This window comes from Drosophila takahashii, chromosome 3L, assembly GCF_030179915.1.
Source record: "Drosophila takahashii strain IR98-3 E-12201 chromosome 3L, DtakHiC1v2, whole genome shotgun sequence".
NCBI classification, from domain to species: domain Eukaryota; kingdom Metazoa; phylum Arthropoda; class Insecta; order Diptera; family Drosophilidae; genus Drosophila; species Drosophila takahashii.
In genome coordinates this window covers 31719628-31738758 of record NC_091680.1, presented here as the reverse complement: position 1 = coordinate 31738758, position 19131 = coordinate 31719628, and the positions used below count along the sequence as shown (strand labels likewise).

Below are 19131 nucleotides of genomic sequence, written 5' to 3'. Positions count from 1 at the left end.
GACGCGTATTAGACAGTCGGGACACATTAACATTCTTTCATAAAATAGTGATGAGTGGAGAACCAAATTATCTTTTCAATAAGCTTACACCAGCAACATCCCAAAGGACAAAAAATTACATATGCCCTCGAGTACAAACACTGTGTTTGAGAAGGCAATTTTTCATAAATGGTATTCGGCTATGGAACAATCTACCGCACCAATTCAAGACAATTAGGAGCGCAACTCAATTTTATAATAAACTCAAAGATAACTTAAAATCGCAATACATATGTTAAATTAATTATAACAATAAAATAAAATAATAATATATAAAAATAATAATAATAAAAGCATAAAAAACTATAAAACTGTTTAAAAAAAATTGAAAATAATATAATAGTATTTAGAAAACTACAAAATATTTGATGTTAGTAATTAAGTAAGTAAATGAGGAGAATTGTTAAAATATCTTAAAAATAATAATTAGTTAAAAATATCAACTCAATGTGACTAGCGCGATAATTCTAAGTGTGCACTTGTAGCGCTGGGATATTAAATACATAAATAAAATTAAATAACGTTCTCTCTTGTTTGACATTAATTTCAATACAATGGAGTACAGACCCTCGAAGATATCTCAAAGCAAAACATTAAATGAAAAAATTAATTTTTTTTCGGACAAATCCTAATACTTCTCTTTGATTTTTTTTTCCAAGAAAAGGTGTTCGGTTTGTAAAAGAACCGCCCATATGCTTACTTGTTTTATTCTTCGCGTCGCAAGTACAGTAAATCAGTTATTAAGGTTTGGGGTCATATATATATGATTTATAATTACACGGATATTTTAATAGTTATTATCAGTTTACAGAAATTTAGCATAAATAATAAAAAATATAAACATCTTTACATTTAATATAAGCAAAGCAAACAAAATATTTGTACGGCTACGTCAATGAACTCCGGTTAGATGTCGAGCCATTGCAATACAGCACTTCAGTCCTATAAGCGCCAGTAGGAAGCAAATTATTATTGTTATGACCATAATATCTTCATAAAATTGTTCCTCAGTGATTTCTGTAGACCTTTCAGTTGAAATAATATTCTCTATAAAATAGGCTGTTGGTGTTAAATGCTTTAAAAGACACAGCACAATGCTTTCTTTAGTTTCTAAATGGCTTTGCGTCAATATACCATCGGTATCCCAGTATTCATAGTTCCAGTATTGACAAGAACCAGACATATTTACCTCGTTTTTACTCCTTATACGTAAGATTAGTGGTAAAGGTTCAGGGAGAATAGTATTGTACCCAGGTAATGATATTGATACTATATGACTTAAAAGCTTTTTAGATTCTGTAGACGGTTGAAACAGCTTGTCATTTGAGTATACCTTAATAACAATAATAGGATCACTTTTATTGGTTGACGATGAAAGAAAACAAGGGAATGCTTTTAACCTTCCTAAAAGTTCTTTCGATAAGTATACACCAATTTGTATACCAGGTTCTTTGACAACATCATTAATGTCATGATCTGTTTGGAGAAACCGATAATGCTCATTTCTAAAAGAACCCTTTAATTTTTGATGTACTTCTACAGACTTGTTGTTTTTAAACAATGCTATTCCAGAAACATTTGCAATTGTAGGATTGATTAGGAAATATAAAAAAAATTTCGAAATATGTACGGATACTCCAATATCATCATAGTCTATAATTTCACTTTCTAAATCTAAACCAATATCTTCTTCACCAATATTGGTTTCATTAAGGAACAGCATAGTTGATATAAAGTCAATAGATCTCTCAAATGATTCCAATAACTTGTTCGTTGAGTTTAGCTTAGCTGACATCCTTATAACGTTAGAATCAACAACGTTTATTGAATTGTAAATATTTAAAATGTCAGCAAAAATATTTCTCCATTTAACATAACCTTCACTCGTATTTCGAAGAGTTTCCTTTGATAAAATGATTTTCAGGGTGTCTTGTATGATGTTTGAAATAGACAGTATATCTGCGGGCACTAGAATTTTTTCATTTTTTATGATTATGTTCCTAACATTACTTAATACTTTTTCTGGACATAAGTTAAGCATATTTGATTTTTCAAAATCATGTAATATTTTTGTAATTTCGGTTTTACGAACTACTGTTTTTTTAAACTCGCTTCGAGAATCTTCACGTAAAAATTCACCTTGACATAATCGTGTAAAATGCATGCCATTGTTTTTAATGCGTAATCTTCTAGTCGTTTCAGTTTTTTTACAACAAGCTTTTATCCACTCATTTTTTTTTTTTGTTTTCGTAAATATACGCTCTGGGAAACAATAATCGGTACAACGTATGAAAGATTCCGAATTTTTACTGAGGTCCATAAATAATTTTTTTAGGGATATCTGAATATGCTTCAGTTGATAAATGTTAATTGGTATTTTTAGGTTATCACTCTTGTTGTCATGGCCAACGTCCTTAACTTTTGATATTCTGAGTGATGCAGCTAAATGAATCCAATAAACACGAAACATATTTGTGATCCGTTCCATACTCATAATTTGAACATCGTGTACAAAAAGCTCACCTAAGATGTCTTCATTTGTTCTCCTTTTTTTTTGTCTTCTAAGTTTTTTACCAATTACAATGAATCCCTTGCTTGAAGGGTTAGACAAGGTTTTTGGAAAATGTTGATAAATACAAGAGACATTCCAACGTATAACAAATCCGTGACATTGGCTCGTGATAGGAGCTATAAATTGTTGAGTGGAAACTAACTGAAAATCAAAAATGATGTGACCGTCGCTACCATAACTTGAATCCAGCTTGACATGAAAAATAGAAAAAGACTGTTTTTTATTCTCCAAAACGAGAATAGCCTTTGCTTTTTTTAAATTGTCGTATTTTAAATATATAAAGCATTTTGCGCCAAAATGTTTATCTACCCACAAATACTTTTGATTATTAGCCACCAGTACTAACGCCTTATAGTTTCCATCCATTTTCAATACCATTTTATCTGAAGTTCTTTGCTCGATAGTTTGTTTGGCTAATGCGGGAACCCATTTCATGCCCTCTCCAAACAGTTTTTCATTTTGAAATGGGTATATTAAAATAGAATAGTTATCTCCAAAAGTATCCGAAAAGTGATACATTTCCAAGAAGACCTTTTGTTTTTTCCTTATTACGTACTTTGCAATACATTTTCTAAGCCAATTTGGTTTTTTTAAGTACTTTTTGACATTAACCTGTTCAAAAGCCATTTTCTTCCAATCTATATCATAACATACGTTGGGCCGATAAACTAAAGTATTATAACTGTTCGGACATTCAGGAAGCAATTCAGACTGAAAAATGCAGACTGCGTTTAAAAAAGTGTTGCAGTCTTCAGTGACAACCATATTTTTGGAGTTTAATGTAATCTGTTTATATAATATATGTTTCAAACAGTGTGCATCAGATCTCATTTGAAATTGAGTTACATTTTTATTAAATACTTTTTTCCATGCATTATTTCGCCTTGTTGGCAGCCAATAGACACTTATATTCTTTATTAAATACTCGGCCACTATGGAAATTTCTGTGCTTGTCAAATGCATTGGAATTAATACATTTGAGCCATTGCAAAATTCTTCATTGGAAGCTTGATGATTAGTTGAAATTTTAAAAAAAACTCGAATTTTGCGAAGCGATTGAATTTCAAATAGTTTATCTGGGCACTGTCCAACATTTTCATTTTTTATCAATTTACACTCTAATAAATCTGGGATCCAATGCCCAGTTATTGAGTCGCACATACACACATAAATGTGGGGATCCCTTTTTTGACAAAGTAAGTCTTCAGATAGTGCATACCTAATCTCTTTGTACTTCCAATACGCCGTGCCTTTGAATGATTTAGTATATTCATCATGACATTTTTTTATCTGAAAAATAACATTTTTCAATAAAATGTGCAAAACTTTTAATTTATAACTTATAATAACTTAGTATTATACACTTACCGACTTCTTTTGGGAATATATAGGAAGGGTAGATAAGCAAATATAAATTATTGGGAAGATCAAGATACTATACATATTTTTGATAAATCAAGATGTAATAAAACTATGATATTTCCATTGAAGCTCTTTTATCTAAGAAGACATTATCTTTTTTTTATCTTATTGTACAACTTTACTTAACGTGCTATTGGGGTGGTCCTAAAAAAACTTTTTCCTAATTTATGTTGTTCACGCCAAAAGGGCGTCTAATTTCTGGAGGCAGTGTCAATGGGCAGTTTTCTCCAGATTTCCATACCTCGCTCGCTTGCAATGGCTTATGCTCTTCCTCTACAACTCTCCCGCAACTCTCCTCTCCGCTCTGGAGTCTTAATGCTAAGCTTCTTCTAATTAGTTCCTATTTACAAGTACCCAATAAGTTCTCCCGCGTTTTCCTTGTTAGTGTATCTCTGCTGTAAACTAATGCCACATAGATATCCACCCACAAATGATATCTCCAATTAGTCAGTGCTTATATATTTCTAGAATGGAGCTTGGAAAAGTAAATGAATGGACAAAAACAACGGTTTTGAAATCAGTCCATCAAAATCAAAATTAAATAGAAATTATGCAATAATTAATTTGCAATTTTAATTTTATATTAAGACATATGAGAAACGCCCCATACTATACAAGAAACACTACTATTTTTCGAGATCTCAAAATTAATCCTGTTTGTAAATCTATCACCAATAGGGCCATTCGATACAGATCAAGACTCGTCTCACACACAAACAGACTTGCTTTCAGACTTTCCAGACCTATGAACAGAAGAAGACTAAAGAGATTGCACCCATCAGACAATTGGATACTTGGACGGGACGCTTGTGGAAGACTCTTTTCAGACTTAGACGCATAGTCTGCAACACTGTTACATTTTTGTAATAACTCTTTTTTTTTATTCACTACTTTTGTTATTTTTACCATGGGTGAAAGTGAATTGAGTTCCACATAACACCCTCCAATAAACTTTTTGTTAAGCACATCGAAAAAAAAAACTGTGGTTCATGATCACATCCAAGCCAGTCTCCGAAGTAATCACTGTGTCCTCTTTATCCTTCTCGGCTGAGAAATTGTGACAGCTTCCGTTAAGCCTCTGAGTTTTTTAGAGATATTTTATTTGAAATATCTAATTTATAATATACAGCTCACCTTATAATATTTAAAAACAAGAGAGAACGCTATAGTCGGGTTGGTGTCCCGACTATCTAATACCCGTCACTCCGCTAAAGGGAGTGCGAACGCTGTGTCGTAATCGTAACTCAGCTAAAGGGAGTGCGAGGGAGATAGATATATGTTGACAATTTATAAAGCGTATAACTTTTTAATGAATGGTCCGATTTGAAAAATGTCTTCTACATTTCGATAGGTATAAATATACACAACAAAATTGCATTTATACTTCTCGGAAATCTTTAAAGATGTGGGCGCAGGACCCATTTTAAAATCGTTAGTGGGCGATTGTGGGCGTTAGAGGGGGCGTGGCGCTCGGCTAAAATAAACTTGCGCTGCGTAGGAAGCCAAAGAATATGTGTGGGAAATCTCAACCTTCTAGCTTTTGTAGTTTCTGAGATCTCAGCGTTCATACAGACGGACAGACGGACAGACGGACAGACGGACAGACGGACATGGCTAGATCGACTCGGCTAGTGACCCTGATCAAGAATATATATACTTTATGGGGTCGGAAACGCTTCCTTCTAGCTGTTACATACTTTTGCACGAATCTAGTATACCCTTTTACTCTACGAGTAACGGGTATAATAATTTTTCTTAAAATAATCCCTTAAGGGGGAAATACAATTAAAAGGCCTAAAATGAGGCCTATCTTTGGGAGTGGATTGCAAGTAGGGAATTAAATGAATCTTAGCGATTCTTTTTGCATGTTATTAGGAAATTATTGGGCAATGAAAATCAGTCAAGTTTTTTAAAAAATATTGTAATTAAGCCCATTTATGATCAATAATGTGGAGTCGTGTTTTGAGTCATGAATTTTGCGCCGTGCAGTCTCCAGGCCCAGGATCACGTCTAAAACAAAAAACAGCAACTGGGCATCAATCTTAGAGGTACAGCGCACAACATGAATTAATTCATATGTAAAAAAATGGTTTTTCCATGGAAAAATGTGAAGTTGCAAAAAATTTTTTCAAAAATCAAACTTTTTTTTTACTTTGTTCGTAAAAAAAACATGTTATAACAAACAAATATAAAAAATCCTTTTATTCATGTTGTTATTTCAAACATAAAGCAAAAAACCGCATTCGATTAAAATGAAATCTCTGACCTGTACATTGCAAGGCGACTTTGAAAACACGACTTTTCAGTAGAAGCGTTTAAAGTTTACCTTTGTGCATTTCAGCTATTTGACACGCACTCACTAAATTGCGTATTACTTTGAAAATAAATACCGGACGGCTTTATGCTTTTAAAGGCTTATTCCCAGACATATTTAGAGTACATTAAGACAAAAAAAAATTTTTTCGAAAAAAAAAAATTTTCAATTGTATTTCCCCCCTTAATTAATTTTTTAAAACATAATAAGCAATACAACACCAGGAACAGGTTTTCCAACACTGCCTGCAAGGACCCACCGTGAAAGAGTGAAGGTTTTTTTAAGTGTTAAAAATAATTTTTAGGTTTTAGTGATTTAGGAAAAAAAAATGTTATAAATTGCATCCTTTGATGATGGTATTTATCTCAACAAGAAAGGAAGCTAGCTTCAGCCAGCGGTTACCCTTGCAGATCATTGCTATTAACTTACAAAAACATTAAAATTAGATTTACTTGCTTATGAAACAAAATCTCCCAAGTGGGCCACCCCTGTGCAAAAGTATGTAACAGGGAGAAGGAAGCGTTTCCGACGTTATAAAGTATATATATTCTTAATCAGGGGCACTATGCAGCGCAAGCTTATTTCAGCCGAGCGCCACGCCCCCTCTAACGACCACAATTGCCCACAAACGATTTTAAAATGTGTCTGGCGCCCACATTTTTACAGACTACAGATAAGTATAAATGCAATTTTGTTGTGTTTATTTATAAGGTGTGTTTAAAAACTATACGACACCAAGACATTTTTTTTTTCAAAATTTGTAGAGTTGTTGTTGGTTATAGAAAGCGAAACATTTAAATGCAGATCGAAGGAACAATGTATCATGTGTACCAAAAACATACCACGCGTCCTTGATCACTAATTTTTTGAAATATAGTACTTTTTCGGCTTTTTCGATTGTTTCATTGTTTAGGATTGTTTACTTGGACGTTGATGCACTATGGTCAGTACAAACAAGTGGCCCTTCGACACCAAGCAAAGCTTGTTACGCGCGGAGCCCTAAACCGTTTTGGGCAAGAAAGCGGAATCGCGGAATCGGGAACAATAGACAGTTTAAAATACATGCTCACAAAAAATTTATAAATTATTTGAAGACAGAAAATACATAAGTTTATTATAATTAGTAGCATTAGGTGTATCAAACAGTAAGACGTGGCACAGTGAATTATAGTCGTCACACAGAACACGAAAAGGATCATGCAGGGCATAAGTAGATCTACATATTGGCAGGGACAACGGACGAAAACGGCGAACTGTTCTACAGGGTACATTCCAGTTAAGTGAACTAAGAAGGAAAGGGGAGTCGACATCACCATTAATAAGTTTGTATAAGAACATAACTCCATGACACTTTCTACGATGGTCGAGGGTTAGTAAGTCGAGCAGACGCAACCTCGCAAGATAAGAGGGCAATCGACTACCTGTGTCCCAGTTTAATCCCCTCAGAGCAAATAGAAGGAATTGTTTTTGGACAGACTCTAACATATTTTGGTAAAAGCTAATCTGAGGAGACCATATACAAGAGCAATATTCCATAGACGGACGAACAAGAGAAACATTTGTTGTTGTGTAAGGATCATCGAACTCCCTTGACCAACGTTTCATAAATGCAAGAAGACTTCTAGCTTTATTAGATAAAGCAGATATATGGTCTTTAAAACTAAGTTTATGATCAAATAAAACGCCAAGATCCTAAACTGATAAAATTCGTTCAAGGGCGTTATTTCCAAAACAGAGAGGGATTACAACGATAAAAAGTCATAAAGTTACATTTAGAATAGTTTAAATTTAACATGTTAATCATACACCACGTATACAAACAGTCAAGATCTAATTGAAGGTCATTATATGAGCTAGGTAAACACATGGACAAACATAGCTTGACATCATCTGCATACATTAATACGGTAGACGATTTTATAACATTAGGTAGATCATTAATCATTAAGCCAAAGAGTAAAGGACCTAGGTGGCTACCCTGTGGCACTCCAGAAGTAACATTAATTATTTTGGAAACTCTATTGTTAAAACAGACCATTTGAGTTCTATTAGAAAGGTAGGAAAGTATCCAGTCAAGTAGGTTTGGAGGAAACCCTAAACGGGACAATTTAAAAATAATAAGTTTATGGTTCACAGAATCAAAAGCTTTAGAACTCTGAAGAACATCAGATACATTAATCACTGGTTTGAAGATAGAGTTCATATGAGGTAGTGGGTATGGATAATCATTATCAATAACACCATTGCACTATGGGGCATTTGACCTGTTTTTTTGGCATTAATTAATAATTCCAAAACAAAGCAACTTTTTTGAGTTTGGTTTTTTGAAATATGTTTATAGTAATTAAATACATTTTTTTGAGCCAAAATTAAACACTATAATAAATTTATTCAAAAAAAATTGTTTTTTTTTAAACCTAAAAAAAAAAATTTTTTTCTTTTATGTTTTCTAATAATGAAGAAACATATTAAAACAAACAAAAAAACATTTTTTTTGAAAACTTTCTTCTTTGAAGAGATATTGACTTTTTCCTGTAAAATCCGACATTTTTGTATGCCAAATACTGGATATGCCGTATAAAAAAATATTTTCCATAAAAATAAGACGCGGAATGTTTTTAAATCAAATATAATGTTATGGCGAAGACTTTTGCATTAAATTTATTTAACATTTCATCTTACAAAACAAGAAGAAGACAAATAAAGTGTTAATTTGACCATTTTTGGCAGTGCCGTAAAAACTGAATTTCTCTTAAAGTCGCAAAAAGTGCACATTAAGACTGGATGTCCCGAATAGAGAATTGACCCCCCTTTAAAATGATTCAACCCACAGGCTCAACAAATTTCACCTTTCTTCTAATCTCTATTCAAAGTTGAACTTTCTTTTTCCAAACTTTTAAGAGAGACTACTTGGTTTATGAAGCCCTTGCTACAAATACACTCACGAAATAAGCATCACAGTAGTATTAACATAAAATAAAGACAGTTTTAATGAATATCCATTTCAAATTTTATGGTTCTACGTCTTGTCGTTGAAGAGATATTAATTTATATATGCCCTGCAAAATCAAGCAAAGTATGATCACGTTGTGTTCGCTTGCTGCGCCTGACTTTAACAGCTGTTATTTTAACATTGGACTGCTAACTTAACATTTGCGGTATGTAACATTTAATTTTGATCTATTCTTAATACGTTTCCAATAATGTATCAAAAATTTGAATACTTGTAAAAAACACATTTATGCCAAAAAAAAACAGGTCAAATGCCCCATAGTGCATTGCATTCCGTATAAGTCGATTGAAAAAAATCAGCAAATAGGTTGGAAATATCATTGTCATCGGATGCTATAATATTATTAAAAAAAAGAGAATGAGGGAAGCAATTAGATTAGATAGAATTGACGAAAGAATAAAAAAGTTTACGATTACTTTTGAAATCACGCTTACAACGAGACAGGTAATTTTGATAACAGTCAGAATTGTGCTGGACAAATTCCGCTTTAGCAGAACTATATTTGGCACAGTCCGTCAGCAAGCCAGAAATTTTGAACCGTTTAAAAAGTCTGTTTTTTTTTATATTTCAGATAGGATAGTTGACGAGTAAACCATGGAGAGCTATAAGAATTCTTCAAGGAGGAAAGAGGGACATGTACATCAAATAGACGGTAAAGGACTTTATAAAAATACCCAACTGCATCATCAACAGGAAGGTCAACAAGATAGGACCAATTAATTGTCGATAAAGATTCAACTAGTTTAGCATAGTCAGTCTTTTTAAAAAACAAACTAGGATGTACGTTTATTGCAGTCCTGGGAGCATTAAAAAATCCATTTATACAGAGCTGAAGGGTAGGATGATGACAATCTTCAGGTAGAGATAGTGACGGAATTCGACTAACTTCAGCATCGATACCATCAAAGACGAAGATTAAGTCAAAGAGACGACCACTATGATTGGGAATCCAGTTAACTTGCTGCAAGGATAGTTCAATAAGACCATCAACAAAGTCATGTTGCATCCTAGTAATCTTTGCCAATGAGTCATTACACTCCAACCAAGAAATATTGGGAAGATTAAAGTCACCGATTTTTTTTTATATATTCGTGAACAATTATATCAGCAGGTTCATCCGGAACAAGTATTACGACACCATCGTTTTTTCCGGTACCAACGATCAAACTTAACCGAGATTTTTTTCTGGTTAAGTATAAACTAAAAGATTCCATTTTAAGAGTAATCTCGCTTTCGGCTGGATCTTTGATCCTTCCAATCTTCGGCCCATACATAAATATTAAATATTTCTCTCTATATCTTAAAATAAGTAGTTTTTCGCCGTCATATCCCGCAATTCGTCTTAACTCAATATTCTTAACACTTTTAAACCAAATAAGATTACGTACACGAAACAGATTTCCAAAATCATTTTTTTATACGTCTCAAAATAAAAGAATTTGTTCTTCAAAACCTTAATCATTTTTTCACATTTCATGCTAGAACATTACAAAACGGGATGCCCAGTCTGCGCCACTTTAAAGTTGTTTCGACATTTTTATACCCTTGCAGTGAACGAGACGTTTCCGACCCTGCAAAGTATATATGTTATTGATCAGCATCACTAGACGAGTCGATCTAGCCGTCCGTCTGTCCGTCAGTCTGTCTGTCCGCCTGTCTGTCCGTTTCTACGCAAACTAGTCTCTCAGTTTTGAAGCTATCGGGCTGAAACTTTCCCAAAAGTCTTCTTTCTATTGCAGGTAGTATATAAGTCGTACCAGCCGGATCGGACAATTATATCCTACTAGCAATACCCGAAGCGACGTTGTCCGCTATGATTAGCAAAGCATTTGTTGCTGATTTTTACATATATTCAAATTCAAATTAATATCAGAGTAAAATACCGCGTAACCTTAGCTAAACAGTAAACCCACCTAAAACGCACTAATATTCTAGTCCTCCTAACCATAATATAATTTTTAGCACCTTAATGCTGTTTTCACTATTTCCTCGTCTTAGCCCACCCTAGCACCAGATTTCCTCTTCTTAGCTAACCTTACTTTAGTCTCACCTGAATAAAAAATTTTCTTACTATACTTACTTACCTTAACTTCACTTTTTCTTAGTAAAACTTGTTTGTGACCTTGACCTTATCCTCACTAAAGTCCAAACGAATCTTACCTTTCTCACCTTCACCCTTTCTTTACATTACTTTTACCCTAACCTATGTAATACCTCCTTAATCGCAACTTAACCCCTAACCTCACCTTATTCCCACCTTAACTCCACCGTTCTGGTAGCCTAATTATATCATTTTGGTTAGCTAAGCGAATGCAGAGAAAAACTCTTACTCTTTTTTACCGTTTATTTCGAATAGATCTAACCCCCAAAAACCTTAAAAACATAAAAAAGAATATATTAAAAATAACACACAAATACCTATGAAAGGCTAGGGCCAAAATGGTTTAAGCGAAAAACGGTTCCGCTCGCAGTCGGCCTGAGATCAACAGCTGGAGTTAAATATTTCCGGAAATAAGGAAAATTAAAAAAAGCACCTAAAGCTCCAACTCTTTTGGGTAAAAACAGTAGGTGTAATTTTGAAGACGAAATTTGGCAACAATTTTCTTCAGGCGCCCCTCGTCTTTGAAATAATTTAAATTTTTGCAAAATATTTGATTTAGAATGGCATGCATTGGGTCATCCCTCATTTTATCCTAATTTAATCATTACATACTTATGTACATGCCAATTTATCGATGTGTGTGTGTGTCATTGCGTTTCTCACATGCAAATGTGACGACTGAAAGTTTTTTCCTGCTCTCTCCTTGAAACTCACATGCAAATGTGACGACTGAAAGTTTTTTCCTGCTCTCTCCTTGAAACCCAATCCAAAATTTTTTTAAAATCAAAACAAAAATTTCCTATGCATTTAATGGGGTGGCTACACACTTTGACTTAGAATTGCATCCATTAGATAATCCGTTCTGGTATCGAAATAGTACAAATTTTATCAGGAGTTTCTAAGCCAGAAAAAAAAACATTGGCCGCCTCTCTTTCGCTTCAAATGACTCTCTCTCAGCTCACTACTCTCTCGCTCTGCTTTTGCTGACGTTCGTGAGTGATGCGAAAAACAAAAACAACGGGCCCCCCGCAACCCCCGCAAACAAAAAAATCATATAAAATCAACCGTGGGTCCAAAAAAAAATAATAAAAATACCTTACTGATTGTATGGCATAGCTCCATACTTTAAACCAAAAACGGATCCGATCGCGTAATCGGTGCGGAAAAATTAATAAAGTGCCTACAAACAAAGCTTAAAAAAATTTGTTTGGTTGAAAACTGTGGGAATGGTTGATGTTTTAATCAACCAATTTTGCATTTTTCGAGAGTCCTGGGAGTCCTTAAGAATTTTAAAAAATCCTTTCTTAGTGCACACCTTCTCTAACACACGATTCAGACCCAATTTTTCCCAGAATTTTAGGTCTTATGGTTTGGGCTGGGGGAACATGACGCAAATCGACATTTACTCTTTTATAGTAGGGGAGAGTGGGGGAATTTCGTCAGCATTTTTTCAAAGCTATTTATTGTCCATCTTGAGACACGTTATCATATTTCTACTTTTATTGTTGAATGCGGTTGGCACTAAGCTTTAAAATGTGACATTCCCCTATTTTTTTAATTAACTTGGTGATTTATAAAAAATTAAAAAGTAAAACCAATATACTGGGGCAATCTCACCACATAGGGGGGTAAAATCACCACACAACTGGGGAAATTTCGTCACCTGAAAAATGTAGGGAACTTTACTCCTGTAAGTATGCTACACTGATCAAGCGTACCATTTTTGTTGACGTCTTATATTTGTTGCTGCTGCTGGTAGTCTGTTCGTTAGCCAGCTCGTCAAATATAAAAATATGTATTTAAAATAGGTGCGAATTTACCCTTAGCGTAGGGTGGCGAAATTTCCCCAGACCGTACTTTTTTAGAAATAATTATTTTTCTTCCGAAATTAGGCGCGAAGTTAAAAATCACTAACGCAGAAATGCACATTATAGCACTGTGTATTATATAAAAAATCGTGTATCTTATTCCTTTTGAATTGTGGCATACAGAAAAAATTCGTCGAGAACTAAATGTAGCTTTTGAACTGTTAAAACACATTTAATATTATAGCTCAATTATCTTGTCTTTCTGTGCAAAACAAATGCATTGGTTGTGTCTGGCCGTCTTGAAGGACTAAAACAAAAAAATTATATATTTTTACGACTTATGGATTCCGAGATATTGCAGGTGACGAAATTGCCCCTGTGACGAAATTCCCCCACTCTCCCCTAATACTCGATAGAAGATAAGAAAGGCAGGTGGAAGGGGATACCGTGAATCAAATTGTTTAAACATTTCCATTTGTTTAAACAATATGAGGCACGTGTAATAAAGAGCAAGAGAATCAATTGGTTTGAATATTTAATGTTCCTTTAATATTATCAATGCGATTTGAATTTTAGTTCACAAAAATCGGTTACAAAATGTCTTATGTAAGTATGTTGTCGAAATGTAAATGAAATATTCTTTTAGCAAAAGGATATTAGTATTATCTTGAATTTGAATTTGAGCGAATCTCAATTCCTTAGTCAGCTGCAATGCACCCACACAAACGTACACACGCATATATGTATCTAATGGCTGTGTGTGTAAAATACGCATTTTTTGGATATATTTATTTTGTGCGTTTGTGTGTACATAGCAGAGCAAATCATTGTTTGTTTTTTTTTATACAAATCCAAAGTTTGTCGATAACTCAACATTTGAAAACTAATAAAAAAACTAATTAAAAAACAAAAGCAATTTTAAGGAAAATTTCGACTGTAAAATTCAGCTTAATGGGATTTCTGTAAGGTCTACCGATATTTTAAAATTTAACATTTACTTTAGAAAAAGGCGCAAAAGAAAAGATTTGCGATATAATCGATTTTAAAACCGCGAATTTTAAACGTGTTATGAGTGTGGTAGTTTCGTTTTAAAAGTGTTGGCTGTGGTATTTTCATTTTCCCCTTGCGCGGTCACACTTAAAGTGCGACAGTAGGACATGCATACATACATACATGCGCCAGCAGAACATCCCTGCAAGCAAACGGGCGATATTTCTATCGCCTATCGTCCAGAAGTCACTTCTTAGTAACTTCTGGAAGATAGAAACACGACAGAACACATTTTACAAAAACAAAATATACATCTATCGCGAAGAAGTCACTTCTTGGTCACTTCTGGACGATTAAAATACGATAGAACACATTTTACAAAAACAAAAAGGGTCACGATCGTGGAGAAGTAACTTCTAAGACACTTCTAAGCGATAGAAAGACGATAGAACACATTTTACAAAAACAAAAAGGGTTCAAATCGCGAGAAAGTAACTTCTGAGGCACTTCTGGGCGATAGAATGGCGATAAAACACATTTGACTACCTAAAAAGGGTTCAAATCGCGAAGAAGTAACTTCTGAGGCACTTCTGGACGATAGAATGGCGATAGATCACATTTGACTACCTAAAAAGGGTTCAAATCGCGAAGAAGTAACTTCTGAGGCACTTCTGGACGATAGAATGGCGATAGATCACATTTGACTACTTAAAAAGGCTTGCGATCGCGAAGAAGTAACTTCTGAGACACTTTTGGGCGATGAAAAGGCGATAGAACACATTTTACAAAAACAAAACCAATGGGAAAAAAACATCTTCCAATTCACTTCTGGAAGTTAAATTGAAGATAGAAAGGAATTTGGTTTTATTTTGTTGAAGTCTTTGGGGTACAGTCCGCTCTTGGCTCTCTCTTTATACCTGAAAACTACCCTTTTTTCTCTTTGACCTACGCACTTTGTATTTTGAATTCGAGCGTCAGTTCGTTTCGAGATTTCATTGTGATCAGTGCGATTTATTCTAAGTTTCTGTGTTTGTTATGAAATGCGGAGTGAACCCGTTATTTTTTAAATATTACATACCGGTGGAATATAAATAAAATACAATATTTATTTACATCAAAAATTAAAGTGATTGGAGAAATCGAGATTTAAGCGTGTACAAAGCTGTCCTGCGAAAGCAAAAGGAATTACTTGGCGTGAAACTCTGGGCAAACACTCCACTTATTTAACTATAAAAGGTAAATACCTTCTCCGATTTTTATATGGCACAATATTAATTATTTTTTTGTTGTTTTAAGCATTTTCATAGACGGAACACGGAACTGGAAATTAATAAAATAATACAACACCATTTCCTACAAGCTTGTGGACCGTGCTTACATGCCGCAATGCTTTTGTAACTAATATATTTCAATAAATGTGTTGAAAGAATAAACATGAAGAATGAGCTCAAAAACATATTTTCCAATTGGGAAAGGGTCTTCTAGGTATCGTCTACAAGTGTCTTCTGAGTAACTTCCAGAAGTGACTTCGGCGACACTTCTACAAGTGACTTCCACGATATCGCATTCGGATCGCCGAAGTCACCCCCGTCGGGAAGAAATGTTCCACTACGGCGGCACTTCTAGAAGTGTCGCCTAAGTCACTTCTGGAAGTGACTTCCGCGATATCGCATTCGGATCGCCGAAGTCACCCCCGACGCGTCGGGAAGAAATGTTCCACTACGGCGGCACTTCTAGAAGCGTCGCCGAAGTCACTTCTGGAAGTGACTTCCGCGACACTTCTAGGAGTCACTCAGAAGTGACTTCGGGAAGTGTCGCCGTAGTGGAACAGTTCTTCCCGACGGGGGTGACTTCGGCGATCCGAATGCGATATCGCGGACGATCGTGTTCATCTTCTAGACGTCACTAAATAGTGACTTCCGCGATAGAAAATGCTTGCAGGGATACATACAAACATATGAGGAGGCCGTGACGTCACATCAGGTAAGCCAAATTTGAAAATATTGGGGACTTGGTTAAGGATGCTGAATATCTAAAAAATTTAAATGCACTTATTTGCGGGTATGCCATAAGATTATCAACATCACATTTTTAAACCATTTTAACAACATTTATAACAAAGAAATGGCAAAAGAAAAAAATTAAAAAATAAACAAATCGATTTTTGGGGTCGTTTTTTGTTTTAATCTTTACGTCGCACTCTGCGCCTAATTATTTCCAAATTAATTTGATTTTTCTAGATTTTTAGGATTTTTTTTACTGCAACTTTACCCTACGCAAGATGTTCGCCAAACCCACATCATCTGTGGAGCCATTGAGAGGACCATCGTCGATTCCGCGCAAGCAGTCATCGAGGAGGAAAAGTCGAATACATGGGGAACAGCAAAAGTGGCCCTAATTAAAGCTATCAAGGATCACAGGCCATACGAGGACATCATACAGCACGTTCGTGACACCCCATACCAAGGAAGCATCAGCAAACAGAACAAAATGAACGGACAAAAACAACAACAACCTAATGAAAACAATGACCTTCTCCATGATAATAACAACTATAACACAGGCCGACAAAATGTGACATGGGTCGGTGTCCAGGCCTGCCACCATTTTATTTCGATAAATTAGGCTTTTCTAAGCATAAGTTGCCACTACGCCTATAGCCCATCAGCTCTGGTATTTGCGGTATCTTTAATTTAAGAAAATCACAAAATTTCTTCGGCTTTTGGGATATATTTATACCCTTGCAGAGGGTATTATGATTTCAGTCAGAAGTTTGCAACGCAGTGAAGGAGACGTTTCCGACCCCATAAAGTATATATATTCTTGATCAGCATCACTAGACGAATCGATCTAGCCATGTCCGTCTGTCCGTCCGTCTGTCCGTCTGTCCGTCCGTTTCTACGCAAACTAGTCTCTCAGTTTTGAAGCTATCGTGATGAAACTTTCCCAAAAGTCTTCTTTCTATTGCAGGTATCGGATCGGATAACTATATCTTATAGCTCCCATAGGAAGGAAACGTTAAAAAAATTCTAGCTTCGGTGTTTTTTGAAATAAAACCTTATACTCTTGGAAATATTATTTTTTAAATATTTCAGAATTTCGAATAAAATATTTTAAAAATCGGACGACTATATCATATAGCTGCCATAGGAACGATCGGAAAATTAATGGGAAAGTTACACAGAAATAAATTTTAGCTTTTTTGGTTTTTATTGTATTCTATTCTACTTTAGAACATGACTCTTTTAAATATTTCCGAATTTCAATTTTCATTTTATCAAAATCGGACGACTATATCATATAGCTGCCATAGGAACGATCGAAAAATTAATGGGAAATTAATTGGAAACAAATTATAGCTCCGTTGGTTTTTATTGTATTATCTTCTACTCTAGGATATGACTCTTTTTAAATATTTCCGAATTTCAATTTTAATTTGATCAAAATCGGACGACTATATCATATAGCTGCCATAGGAACAATCGGAAAATTAATGAGAAATATTAGAAAATTGAACATTTTTGCGATTTGTTAATTAATAGGAATGATCTGCAAGGGTATATAAGCTTCGGCTGGCCGAAGCTAGCTTCCTTTCTTGTTTTTTGTAATTTTTTTTTTAAATATTGCAACATTTTGGATATATGTATATATATAAGAGAATAATAACAGAAAATGTAAGTTTGCATACATCGATTTTTTCAGACTATGTTAACGGGCTTGAAAAATTAGAAATTCCATTCAGCCCCCAAAGATTAGTAGGCTACGCTCATGTGCTTATATTCAAAGCGAAACTACTTAGATCGTTTAGAAATATGTGATTTAAAATTGTGACAGGTTTAAGCACTGTTTGTGAATTGTCACTGTGAAGAAAGTCAGAAAAACAATTTTAAAAATTCCAAAACAATTCACAAAAACCTGACGAGTGTCCTAAAAATTAAGGACATAAGGTGTCTTTGGATCAAAAATGCATTGTAGAAGAAAATATTTTTATTTAATTTTTAAACGCTGTTCACAAATGAAGATTTTTAAACTTTGCTGTGACTTTAAAATTTTGAATGCGCCCACCTCCTCTTGTGGTTGAGATAGATTGAATTTTCCAAAACGACCGTATAAAAGAGACATGTAACTATTTAATTCCGAAAAGATTACCAACATTGGTTAACCACTCTTGAAGATTTATCCGAAAAGCCGAAGAAATTTTGTGATTTTCTTAAATTAAAGATACCGCAAATACCAGAGCTGATGGACTATAGGCGTAGTGGCAACTTATGCTTAGAAAAGCCTAATTTATCGAAATAAAATGGTGGCAGGCCTGGACATCGACCCATGTCACATTTTGTCGGCCTGTGTAATTCAACTAACAATCGGACAGAGCATTGAAATAAATCCCATTAACGCCCAAAATGGATATCTTGTATTTAAAACAGGATCAATAGACATCCCGATTAATTACGAAACAACAAAAACATAACAAAAACTGAACAAACCTTTGAAAGTCTTTTGAAAGAAGCTAATGAATTTAATGACGTAATACAAATCCGATATCTAGTAGAAAAACATAAAAGAGAAATTAACGGAATTACATTAGCAAAACGCAGTAAGAGAGGTTTATTCAATATTGTAGGATCAGTATATAAATACCTATTCGGAACATTAGACCAAAATGATAAAGATGAGATGGAAGAAAAGTGTTCAGAACACCGATTTAAATATGATTATCGATGTAATAAATAATGGAATCGAAGTTATCAATAAATTAAAGGCAGACGGAGAAAGGGAACAACAAGCCAGTGTTTTAATATTTAATTTACAACACTTTACAGAATACGTAGAAGATATCGAATTAGGGATGCAACTAACAAGATTAGGTTT

General features: G+C 34.3%; 1 protein-coding gene across 1 annotated transcript in view; it reads right to left on the bottom strand.

Moving 5' to 3' along the window:
• Positions 1–730: 730 nt before the first annotated feature.
• The window catches only part of LOC108066360 (uncharacterized), a 28133-nt gene continuing 9732 nt past the window's right edge, over positions 731–19131 (bottom strand). Inside the window, exon 3 of the mRNA XM_017154846.3 lies at positions 731–3901. Coding sequence (XP_017010335.3) covers positions 932–3901 — 2970 coding nt within the window. The 3' untranslated portion in view covers positions 731–931. The remainder of the gene's footprint in view (positions 3902–19131) is intronic.